Source organism: Acomys minous (assembly GCF_964271855.1).
Source record: "Acomys minous genome assembly, chromosome: 1".
In the NCBI taxonomy this organism is placed as follows: Eukaryota; Metazoa; Chordata; class Mammalia; order Rodentia; family Muridae; genus Acomys; species Acomys minous.
Genome location: NC_140483.1, coordinates 73,291,680 through 73,304,736, shown reverse-complemented (window position 1 = coordinate 73,304,736; position 13,057 = coordinate 73,291,680). Strand labels below are relative to the sequence as shown.

The window sequence follows — 13,057 nt, the reverse complement described above, 5'->3', positions numbered from 1 at the left end:
AATTTTCAATTTATTAGGACAAGATTGAAGTCTTTGTGAACAGCTGAGAAGGATACAAATGACATGATGGCAAGGAAGAAGCTGGATTTGGGGACAGAAATACAAGAAAATGTATTTATAATTAAATGGAACTTTTTTTCTATTTAATTTGAAGATAACATGTGTACTTTTTTAGCCTTATTTCTTGAAATGCATATGGGAAAGTGTGTTTGCAGTTTTAAAAGATTTATTACTTTTAATTTTTAAGTATATTTTATATACTCACATGTATGTGTGTGCATCATATGCATGCTTGATGCCTATGGAAGTTAGAAGAGGATACTGAGTTCCTGGGAACTGGAATCATGGACCTAAGTTTATGTGCTGCTATGTGAGTCCTGGGAATGGAACACACTGTGTCTGCAAGGGCAAAGTTGTGCTTAAGTGTTGAGCCATCTTTCCCGCAAACCTTTAAATATTTATGTTTCGTTAGTGGTTGATTTCATGTGAGTGTGTGTGTCTATATCTCTGAGTATATATATGCACTTGAGCCCAGGTGCCCATGGAAGTCACAACAGCACCCATAATATTCTGGAGTCAGAATTATAGGCAATATGAGCCCCACTATGTACATACTGAGACTTGGATGCCCCTCCTCTGCACTCTTAACCACTGAGTCATCCCTCCAGCTGTAGTGTTTACACTTACAGCTTCATGCTTATTTTCACCTTGACAGTTTCACTCCGACATTTTCACAATGACAATAAGCTTACCTTTACCCTGGGAAGGGTAGAATGGGCTGACTGACCGAAGAGTCCCAGGAGTCTACATATTTCTGCCTCTGCAGTCCTGGGATTACAAGCTTGTGCAAGTGAATCAAGTCAATCTTTGTGGATTTTGGATGTCACACTCAGACCCTCATTCTCAAGCAGCAAAGCACTTTACCAAAGACTCATCTTTCCAGTCTTATCAAGATTCTTACATAGATAACATTCCTCATACTGTTTTGGTATTTAAAATTTTATTTTATTTTTTGCCTTTGTGTATGTGTTCATGAAGGCAAGAAAAGGTCAAGGATTATAGACATCTGTGAGAGGCCTGATAGATCCTAAAAACCAAAGTCCAGTCCTCTGCAAGAGCAGGAACCACTGGGCTATCTATCTCTCTAAACTCCTCTATTGATTGTTTCAAACATTCCTGAACACAAATCAGGATAAAAAAAATAGGTTGGTTTCATAGAAGGTGTGATTTACAAAAGGCTCAGAGAATTATTTACCACTCAGCATCCACCTGACCCCCAAGCTAAAAGTCTCTCCATTCTACATGCTGGCCAAAGGAGACTCCCATACTCTCCCATCTCTGTGTTCTTAATACCTACATTCAACCCTGCCAGTCTGTTGCTTGTGAGCAGTGTTTCATAGTAGGAGTAGAGGAACCCCATCTTTAAAAAACATCTGAAATACAACAGGATTAATTTGAGAGCAATGGTGAAGGAAAAAAAAAGCAGAAAGCCTTATACAGAATGCCCATGCAAATCACAGTTGAATATATCAGGCAGGATCAGGAAGCCATGACTCTGTAGCATTTCTTTTATAGGTAAGCCTCACATTGCTCTCCTAAGGACCAAAGTGGGAACATTAAACACACAAAAAAAGTGATTCTAGCTGCCTTAATCCCACCCTCACATCAACTGTACTCTCAAAAAGTCAGAAAAATTACTGGATATCACTAAAGTAATGAAATACTTTGGAAATCCAGTGTGCATTGCTCCATTCTTGCTTATTACTTGTGTCCAACTTCTGTGTCTTGTTACCAATATAAAGGTGTTTTCATAATGAGTTTGTTTAACATGGTTTAAGTGATGCATAGTTGCTACATTTTAATTAATGTTACAAAACTTGAAGATAGGTAGTTAAAACTAAGGAATGACAATAGGCCGATAGTGTTCAGCTCATCGCTTAATGTCTGGCAAATGATGAGTTATATTCATTGCCAATTGTGCAGGATCTCAAATCATGTAGGAATAAAAACCTCTGGACATGTTCATAAGAGAGTTTACAGAGAGGGTTGAGGTGGAAGACCACCTTAAATGTGGGCAGAAAATGGGGCCCAGGAGTGAATATGGAGGAGAAAGTGAGCTGAGCATGGACTTTCATCTCTCTGTGCTTCCTGACTAGAGATGCAATATAACCACTTAGAAACTTCTTTATTGATACATCTAACCCACAAAGATGGACTGTAGCATTAAATTGTGGTGAAATAAGTCCTTCCTTCTTTGCATGCTTTGGTTGAGCATTTTGGCATAGCAACAGGTAATGAATACATAGGTCAACTTATGCTTATTCAACAAGTTACAGAATATACGGAGAACATTTCATACCCATTCACATTGTTTAAACATCTGTCCTCCTACTTCACTATCAATTGCAAAGAATATAAGGTCACCTTGAACAATCACCCTCAGATCTTAACACATGAATGTTGGCCACCTGATATTTAATACTATACTGTTTGATGTGGACATATAGCATTTTAGTGATTATTATCAGGACCCTAGGTAAGATTCAAAGAGCCTTCAGATGCATGTTCTTCGTATGTGCAATCTTGAGATCATACATAAGTTACAGGCATAATGAAATATGGTTAGAAATAATATATAAGGAGACTACAGATGTAGCCCAAGTGTTAGCGTGCTTGCCTAACATCCATGTTGTCTTGGGTGTCATCCCTAGCACTGCATGAACTGGGCATGTTATACCTGTAATCTCTGCACTCAGATGGTGGCAGGAGGACCTGAAGTTCCAGGTAATTCTCACCTACATAGCAAGTTTAAAGACAGCCTGTGTTACATGACATTCTGTTTTTCAATAAAACAAAACAGAAAACTAATACTCTATAGGACTGTAATGTGACATAAATGAGATATAGATATGCATACGTACTTAAGTGCCTGAGTGTAGGCTTGCAAAAGAGAAAATAGGAAAGAATTGCAGAAGATTTGATAACTATTTTATAAACACATGCTATTTAACTTAATTAAGTGTCTGAAATTCAAAGGACTATAAAACATGTGGTCACTTTCTTCAGAATTAAAGAAACTCACTATTGTCATGATAAGTTGCCACTAAATCATAGCTTTTGCCTCTGAAGCCTGCACCTGGCCCCTAAAGGAGAGCTAGCTCTGCTAGTGTTCTGTGCCAAGATTCTCACTGTTCTGAGCATATGTGAGCTGGGATCAGCCAACATTCTACTTCATTTTTAAAGCATGAGAATGCTTTAGGGTAAGGATGAGAAACCTCCACACTCTGTGGATATCTTATTCAGTACTTTACAAAAACTCACCAGTCACATAGTGCTTCTGCCCTTTGATTCTTCATCTGCTGTTTGGTTCTTACCTTTGTTATTCTACAGAGGCAAGACTGCCATAGGCAATTGATGAAAGGAACCCTGTTAATGTTGGGAGGGGAGATACTCTACACCCATGGAATAAAAAGTAAATCTCATGCTCAGTTAGTACTTAAAACAAAACAAAAACCAGGCTACCCTTGGAATCTACAACAAGGACAACTACCAAGTGAAATTTCACCACAAAACCAATTTGGACACTACACAGACAATTAGATAATATAAACTGCTACTATGACAGCAGCTCATTACGTATGTCTTCAGTTTACTGTTCTTCTTTATATTTATTTTGTATCTGTATGAGTGTGTGTGCCTGTGTACCTGTGTGCCTGTGTGTATGTGTATGTGTTTGTTGGTGTGTGTCTTGTGTATGTGTGTGTGTGTGTGTCCATGCACACACAGAAGGTCAATCTCCAGTGAAGTTTAGTTCTTCGATTACACTCCATCTTGTTGCTGTTTTTTGATTGTTTGTTTAAAGAAAGGACCCCCAGTGGCATAGACCTCACCAAATAGGCTAGGCAGGATGGCTAGCAAGACTTAGGGATCCTAGTGTCTCTGTCTCCCCAGTAGTAGCATCACAAGCATGTACATCTGGCTTTAGAGGGGTGGAGTTTCTGGGTATTGAATTCAATTTCTTATGCTTGAATGACAACAAAGTTAGTAACAATATCCTCTCCAACACACAGTTTATATTCATCTCATGTGTTAGGTGTCAATTTCATAAATTAAATTTGAAAATCTGTAGGTTCTTCCTACTTCGTTTTTCTTATATTTACCAAAGAGGCCAAAAGAGTACTTAGAGCTCTTAGTAACAAAAGACCAGAATAAAGACCCATATTGCTTTTTTCCTGGCAGGCAAGCTGCACAACAGAGTCTCATGTTCTCCTGCTGATGACTAAACTACAGCTTGCTCTAGAATCCTCTATATCTTGAGCTTGTACCCTGTTTTGGGGTTTCAGGTATCTTTAGGTCCCTACATGTTGTAGGACATGGCTGGCGTAACCTATCCTCTATCCTAATTCCCTAACCCAGGGGAAGTGTCTATGCTTTCCTAGAGGCCCTACACTACATACTGTAGACATTTGCTTCCCTTTCCTCGCTCTCTGGTCTGTTCTGTCTCTCTCTCTCTCTCTCTCTCTCTCTCTCTCTCTCTCTCTCTCTCTCTCTCTTTATCTCTCCTTCTCTTCTCCACCTTTTCTCTCTCCTCTCTCTGTACATGTCTCTCATCTCCTCCCCCATCTCTCTATAATAAACCTGCATTTATATATTGTAACTTCATCATGCAACCAGCTCATTCCTTTTAAATCACTTTGTATTGAAGTACACTTCTCCTTCTTCCCTGCTTGATAGTAAATACTAATAACAATGTGTTTCCTCCTTTATAATAATAAATATTAAAGGAGAAACTGGAAGGGGGGGTCTCAGACAAAGCAGGCTCTTTATGTCCCAGAAAGATGGCTCAGCGGGTTAAAAAATTATATGCTATTGATCCTGAAGACCCGAGTTGGGTCCTAGGGTACCCTGTGAAAAAAATGTGAGGCCCAGCTGCTGAAAGTTGTTCTTAGATCTTTAAAACTGTGCCATGGCACACAACAACCACATACAAATGAATCAATGAATATCATTAATTTAAAAAAATGAGCCTTGTTTTAGCTCTAACATACACCTTTGCTTTTAATTTTTTCCTAGAGAAAAGCTTATTTTTTTAATCAAGTTTCTTTTTAAAAATTTTTAAAATTTTTATTAATTTATTCTTGTTATATCTCAATGGTTATCCCATCACTTGTATCCTCCCATTCTTCCCTCCCTCCCATTTTCCCCTTATTCCCCAAGGACAATACAGGCAGTAAACTTTAAACCCCTACTCAGATCTAGCCAATGGGCAGAACATTCTCCACAGTTGAGTGGAGAGTGGGGTATGACTTTCACATGGACTCTGGTGCCTCATATTTGACCATGTCCCCTGGAGGGGGAGACCTGGTGGCACTCAGAGGAAGGACAGTAGGTTACCAAGAAGAGATTTGATACCCTATGAGCATATAGAGGGGGAGGAAATCCCCCTCAGGAACAGTTTTTAAAATTTTAAAATTAATTTATTCAGATTACATCTCAATTGTTATCCCATCACTTGAATCCTCCCATTCCTCCCTCCCTCCCATTTTCACCCTATACCCCTCCCTTAGGTTTATGATAGAAGGTGACCCCTCTCTCACCACTATATGGTCATAGGCTATCAAATATGATCTTGGTAGCCTGTTTATTCTTTTTCTGAGTGCCATCATGCCTCCCCACCAAGGGGAAGTGGTCAAATATGGGGCACCAGTGTTCATGTCAGATCCAGTCCCTGCTCTCTACATAACTGTGGAGAATTTCCTGTCCATTGGCTACATCAGAGTAAGGGTATGATGTTTACTGCTTGAATTATCTTTTGTTAGTGCAGTAGCTTGAGCAGATCCTCCTGGGCCCAGATCCACCCATCACAATGTTCTTCTTGTAGGTTTCTAGAACACTCTGGATCCTTCTATTTTCCCATTCTCCTATATTTCTCTTACCTAGAGACCCAGTAGGATGTCCTCACATCTATCCCAATATCCTGGTAAGTAAATACTTTCATGGTACATGCCTTTTGGGCTAGTGTCCAAATATAAGTGAGTATATACCATGTGAGTCTTTCTGTTACTGGGTTAACTCACTCATTATGATCATTTCTACTCAATGCCCCTAGGAACTCAGCACCTGCCTCCTGGAGCCTGTATTGCCCTTCCTTTCTTCCATGAGAAGGAATAAGGGACCACCTCCCTTCTGTTCTGGAGTAAGATGTTGGTAGATTTGAATTCTATACCAATATATTTAAAGTTAAACTTATTTTGCATTGATATACAAAATTCTCTACCAGTGAAGTAAAAATAACACTTTAACAATAAGACATTAAGTTGATGAGTAGATTCACTAATCTACTTTTTGTATTTCTACTTTAATATGTGAGTATTGTACTCAATATAACTCAAATATAATACAAGGTTTACTTCCAATACTTTTAAAGTGCTATTGCAGGTTTCTTAGGACAAGCAAGTTATTAGCTGATCAACTCATGGTCATATTAATTATTAGTCTAATTTTCATACAAGAATATACATCCTAAGTGTCACAGACAGGTATGATTCTATAGAAAGATAAGGTAAAACAGTTAGACAAAGTCTTCAAAAACCTTAGAGACACACAGAATATGGTATTTAGAGATGGTTTTAGTATCTTAAAGATACACTTAAAATGAGACAGGTTAACTCCTGCTGACACTCAGCCTACCTCAAAGAAGATGATGAGCATCAAAGAATCGCCCTATGGAGATGGCTTCAGCTACGGCAAACAAGCTACTGGGTAAAATGTCCTCATTTCTGCAACAGACAGAATTCTGCCTAAAGATTGGCAAGCTTGGATGCTGGCAGAGTCAACATGCAAACTCTATGAAGACAGGTTAAGAAAGTCCTCAATAGTTCCTGCCTCACAAATATGTTTGTCAGATATATTGGGTCAGAAGGCTGACAATAATGCTCCAATGTTACAGAGAGTTTTGGATGACTGTTCAGGCAGAAAACTGTCTCTGTCCTCTTCTTATTTGAAAAGTAGCTAACATGTACTCATGTATACTCATGTAAGTAAGTTTTATCCTTTTCAAGTCTCTGACGGGGTTGAAGGCCAGGTACTTTAGTTTCACAAGTAAGCTTAGTTGTTTAGGGGTTAAGATGTTTTTAGATTTGATAAATGTTTTAAATTGATAATGATAGGATATGATAGATATTGATTTGCATTCAGAAGTTTAGATTCATAAAGATAGTAAAGATGTTTTCTACAAGGCTGCCAAATACAAATATCCAAAATATTATGAATGTAAGATTTATATAGTTCCTGATTGCTTTGTGGTTCTTCTTGTTGTAGGTAGTTTACTGTATATATGTTTAGTAATGTAAGTGTTTATGTAAAAATATTTAATAAGAAAGAAAAATATGTTGGGTAGAGTGAATGCAGACCTACTGGCAATGAGGCAAGCCTCCAGAGTAGTTTACCCAGAGAAAAAAGTAACATCCTACCACAGAGGCAAGAAGACACTCTTTACTTATCCAGTAAAGTATTCAGGTCCCAAATTCATTCATACAGGGCCAGGCCATATTATCAAAAGAAAGGCCAAAAATTTGTTTTTTCCATTCACACATATTAATTCCCACTAAGAACACAACAATTAGGTGTTTTCTCCTGACACTTAGTTGAGTTTTTTTTTTTTTATGTGCCCAGTCAGATCAGTTATGAGAAGCTCACTATAAAAGTACATGTTTTAATTTTTTTTAAGAGTTTGAGGTCTGAAAAAACTCATTGTCAATATGTATATTAAAAGATACTTCAAAGTTATGTTACACCATCTCATAAGAAGAAATATTGTCTTTATCACAGAATGATAGCTCTGTCAAAAGAATTGAAAATAGGTGCTGATCTACCCCCCAAGAAGATGAAATATTTGAACAAAACTGCTGCTGTACACCCATGAATAAAAAGGAAACAGATCACTTAATACTCCAGTGACTTCATTTGATGTGCAGGAAGATCCTCCAATGTATGTTATAATGACCTTGTAAAAAAAAAATGATGGATATATATACCTGGAGACCTGTACTTGGATTCCTAACACACATATCCTAAATAATGATAATAGTAAAAATAAAATAAAAATAATAAATGCATGGCTGTGAGTACTTGTAACCTTAGCACCCAATAACAAAAATAGGTGAATCTTAAGAGCTTAGTGACCATTCAGCCTAGTGCCAAATATAAGCTTCTAGGTCAGTAATAGACTCTGTCTCAAGACAATAGTACAGAGAGAGAGAGAGCAATATACCTAGTGTCTTGCTCAGTTCTCCATAGGTATGCATACCTGTATATTCATGTTCATGTTTGTACAACACACACACACACACACACACACACACACACACACACAACAAAAAAAAACCGTGACCACCACACAGAACAGATATCCAATGCATGACAAGGCATTACAAGTATGAGGATTTGATTTCAGTCCTTAGGACTCAGGTAAAAGCCAGCTGCAGTGACTCATAATTGCAATCCCAGCATGTAGGTGCAGGGTGGATAGGGAAAGAAGATCCTTGGGGTTTGTTTGTCAATCAGCCTGGCCTAATTAGTAAACTACAAGTTCAGTAAGAGACTATCACAAAAAGGGGTGGAGATCCAGGAAAACACCCATGCTTCACCTCTGGCCTCAACAGTCATAGACATGCATACACATGGGTCTGAGCTTACCCAGGTTCAGGTATAGGGCTAGCCTGCCCTTCTGTAGCTCCAGGGTGATGTGGTCTCCACGTTGACCTTCTCCATGGAACAGAACCCCATCTCCTTGCATGCTCTTGAACCTCAGGGAGATCACATCTTTGAGAGTGCTCATTGTCTTCTGGTTGAACCTGTACAAAAGTGAGCTCCGGCCATCAAAGTCAGCAACGTCCGATTCTGAGACGACAGAGAAGAGAAAAAAAATCACTGTCTTTCCTCATGGCAACTATTCTTGTTTCTCATCTTTGATGCTTCTCAGGTCACGGGAATGTTCGGTAAGTCTAGAAGATCTCTCTTGTAAGGGGTCATATGGAATAGAACCAACCCATGTGGAATCCAAGCAACCATTCAATTGTAGGCACCCCTACACACCATACTGAGGTAGAAACTCCCATAAGTGAGCATCAAACAAAACAAGAGAAGAACAGCAGCAGGTCCTGCAAGGGAGTTGCCACAAAGCTCCCTCCTATAGGGTGTATTAAGTAAGAGAGTCTCAAGGCTGCGATTCTGCCTCCAGATGGGAGGAATAGCATTAGATAAAAATAGCACAAGAGATAGAAACCAAGATATGATAGAGCCTGAGAGAGAAGGAGAAGCCTGGTTTAAAGCTTGGCCAGGAGTTTCATTAACAATAAAAATAACAGGGAGATAGGGATAATGGTAAAATATATATAGCTGCAATGCAAGGGATACCAAGAGAAACCAGAGGAGCCTCTTCAGGAAGCAGCATTTAGAGCTCCTGTGAGGAAATTCTTCTGTCTAGTTTGGACCCATCTTCAAAACAAATAAAATGTCTGACATTTTATAACCTTTCTGTGGTGGCGGACAGACTGCTTTATAAAGATAACTCTCTTCCACGGTGAGAGTTGTAGGAAGCCGTGGCAGGATTCAGCTATGAGATCTGGCATAAAGGTGCAGGCCCATGTTCTAACAGTGATATTCCAGCCTGTTCTTAAGGAGATGGGATGGCAGTGCCATGGGCACCTGCATCAGGCTTTTCTGGGACCAGTGCCTGGCTTATAGTAACCTCTCATGACTTACTCTTCTTGTTAATTTCATTCTGACATTTGGAACCACTTGATCTCTTCATTGTAAGCCGAGCCTGAAGTTGAAAAAGAGATGCCCTTTACTATGGCAACTCTGGATGTTTAGTTCAGTCATTTCTATATCCCCACTCTGAGAAGTCTGATGATTCTTTTGGGCTTAGTTTGAAAGAAGAGAGTGTGTGGAGATGGGTAATATGACCAGAGGGATACAGTGGTATATGTGCCTTGTTCTAGCATGGTAATGTAGCATTTTAGAGTTTTCTGCAAAATATGCAGTCAGTGTTTTTATGCTTTGGCAGTGATTCTTATCTGAGGCAATCCTTTTCCTTGAGAAATAAAAGTTAGACAAATGTATGTGGTAACATGAAACCTCTCAATATATACATACATTATCTCATGTCAACTCAGAGTAAATATATCTACTTTCCAAAACATATTCAACTTTGTTGAGAAGTATGGCCTGTTTTCTTTGCACAACGTATTGATCCTTTATGATGTTAGAGTAGAGATTAGTTCAGCCTCATAGCCATGGCAAAGAACTGAACTATGCAATATAGAGGTAGCTAGGTCTATGATAATGTGAATGGAGCTACTAACACTGCCTAGTAACAGAAGGTGGGGCAGATAGGATCACAGAACCCTCTTCTTGAAGTCAAGCCATTGTACTTTTCTTCTTTCCCAGCTAGGAGTTTCCTTGTAAGTTTCAAGTACATAAAGAGTGGAAAGTTAGGGAAGGGGGAATCTGTGCAGCGTTCATGAGGTTATCATCCACAATAGGATGGAACCTTATGGTGAAGCAGTTGTTGTACTATTACCTATGCTCCTTTAATTCCTTACCAATGCTGTAATAATAATAGTAGTAGTAATAACAACAACAACAACAACAATAATAATAATAATAATAAATGTACATCTTTGCTCAACTAGGCTTTGGTAGTATCCTTACTTTGTTGAATTGAGCTTTGGTAGTAGCCTTGTTTTGATCTTTCTTCTATCTACTATCTGGGGTGAATAGACATTTATTATAATTTCTTCCTTCACACTATGAACATATATATAATAGAGGAGCCTTATTTAATGCAACTTCAACTTAATTGTATCTTTCCCCCAGTACCTCTTTGTTCCTACTCCAGCCTCTAATTCCTGGATCTTTGCTCTCAATTTTCATAAAAATTAATTTGGCCAAATTATATTCATGTTATCACATAGTATTAGACATTGAATTTCTGCCTCATTCCATTTATCATACAGTCTCCCAGTTCTGTTAGGATGGAAGGCAGATAGTGAAAGTCAGGACGTCATATATAAACAAATTTATGAATTATATGAGTAAATGCACACTGAAAAGCATCTGTCAAAGTATCCAGTGAATAAATTATATGAGTGGTGTGTGTGTGTCTGTGTGTGTGTGTGTGTGTGTGTGTGTGTGTGAGAGAGAGAGAGAGAGAGAGAGAGAGAGAGAGAGAGAGAGAGAGAGAGAGAGAGAGAGAGAGAAGAGCTAAACAATGTATGAACTTAACTCAGAAGATAATTCTGTCTTAATCACATAAGAAGTGAGATACTTTTTTTTTACTTTGGAAAAAGTCTCACTGAGATTGAAGAAGTAAAGAACTCATAGCTCTCAGGAAATTCCTAAAACTGATATGATTTTTAAAGCACTTTGTCAAGGATGGCTGCTTGAAAGAGATGATTTTCTAATATATCCAGTTGCCTACATGTTGTGCAGGTAGTGCCAGAGATATAACTTTGGTGGTTTGTTACCTATTCTGGAATGGGTTTTGGGTGATTCAAAACAAAATGATGATGACTCATGTTACACCTTTAATTAATTCTTCATCCATGTTTCATAAGTAATCCCAGTAAACTCATGGGCTTTTTAAATTCGGCTTTGGTACAATATGTTTTTTGAACTATTGTCAATGTCCTGTCAGGGAAGAATATATGTTAGTGTCTCTCCCTCAAAAAACTCACACAACAAATAGTGATCCAAAGCAATAATACCTGTGGAACAAAGTGATAGGATTATTTGATGATCTGCCATGTTAACTGCCCCACCTTTAGGTGATAGATGTTCATTCACACTGAAAAGGCCACTTTTCTCTAGAACAGAGGTTCTATACCTATGGATCATGACCTCTTTGGGCTCAAACAATGCTTTTATATGGGTCACACATCAGATTTCCAGCATATAATAAATTTACATTTTAATTTGTAACTGTAGCAAAATTAAAGTTATAAAGTCGCAATGAAAATAATGTTATGGTTAAGGTCATGACAAAATTAGAAACTGGATTAAAGTGTTATAGAATTAGGTAGATGGAGAACCACTGCTCATGTTTTCCATGTTTTTCAATATAACTGGTGGGGCCTGCAGTATGCTTTATACTTTCTAACTCTCACAGCAGTGAAATGTTCCCTTCTTTGAGCATACACTCGAACTGGTATGATAATGCAAGCTTTTCTCCTAACACCACTTATCAACACAAGTATTTTTACCATCTAAGAGAACTTGGTCAAACACACTGGACAATTGCAATATTAATTAAGTTGCACATGAATTCCTATAGCCATTTCACAGATGGAGAAGCAGAAGTTCAGGAGAAGTTTTCAAGAAGGATTAAGTGCACCCACTGAATAATTAATCCCTTCTCCAGACACCAGGGACATGCTTAGCATCTCCAATGTCACTTGAATAAGAAGATTTAAAATGGTAATAATGGCTCATAATTTTTACTATTGCTTTTAAACTAACAGAAATACAACATATATTAGATTTTCATCATTGAATGTCATTATATCTCTGCTCTTATGGCCTTATTTGGACTTTAACTTGAAGATAAGGCTAAGTTGTAATTAAAATCTTTACTTGTATAAATATCTCGGAAGATTCTCTTTAAAACTATGAGGTAATGAAAGAAAATATAGTATATGATAAGATGTGTCCAGGTTAGAGATGAACTCTTACTTGTATTTTATGGTTTGTTCTCTCTCTCTCTCTCTCTCTCTCTCTCTCTCTCTCTCTCTCTCTCTCTCTCTCTCTGCTATTGTGTACATGTGGAGATCAGAAAACAACTTTTAGGAGTTAGTTCTCTCCTTTATTCTTTTATTTGAGGCAGTCTCTTTTATTATTTTTACATCCAAGGTGTGTACTTAAAATAAATCAGATGTATTCCCCACATTTGAGTGTTACATGGGTTCAAACTCACATCATCTTATTTGCATAGTAAATACTTCAATCCACTGATCTATCCCCAGTACCATGACTACTGCTTCTTAAAGACACCAAA

The 13,057-nt window shown here is 38.0% G+C and overlaps 1 protein-coding gene across 1 annotated transcript in view; it reads right to left on the bottom strand.

The window, feature by feature from the left end:
* The window catches only part of CNTNAP5 (contactin associated protein family member 5), an 893,510-nt gene that overhangs the window by 502,978 nt on the left and 377,475 nt on the right, over positions 1-13,057 (bottom strand). Inside the window, exon 5 of the mRNA XM_084797079.1 lies at positions 8,698-8,901. Coding sequence (XP_084653205.1) covers positions 8,698-8,901 — 204 coding nt within the window. The remainder of the gene's footprint in view (positions 1-8,697; positions 8,902-13,057) is intronic.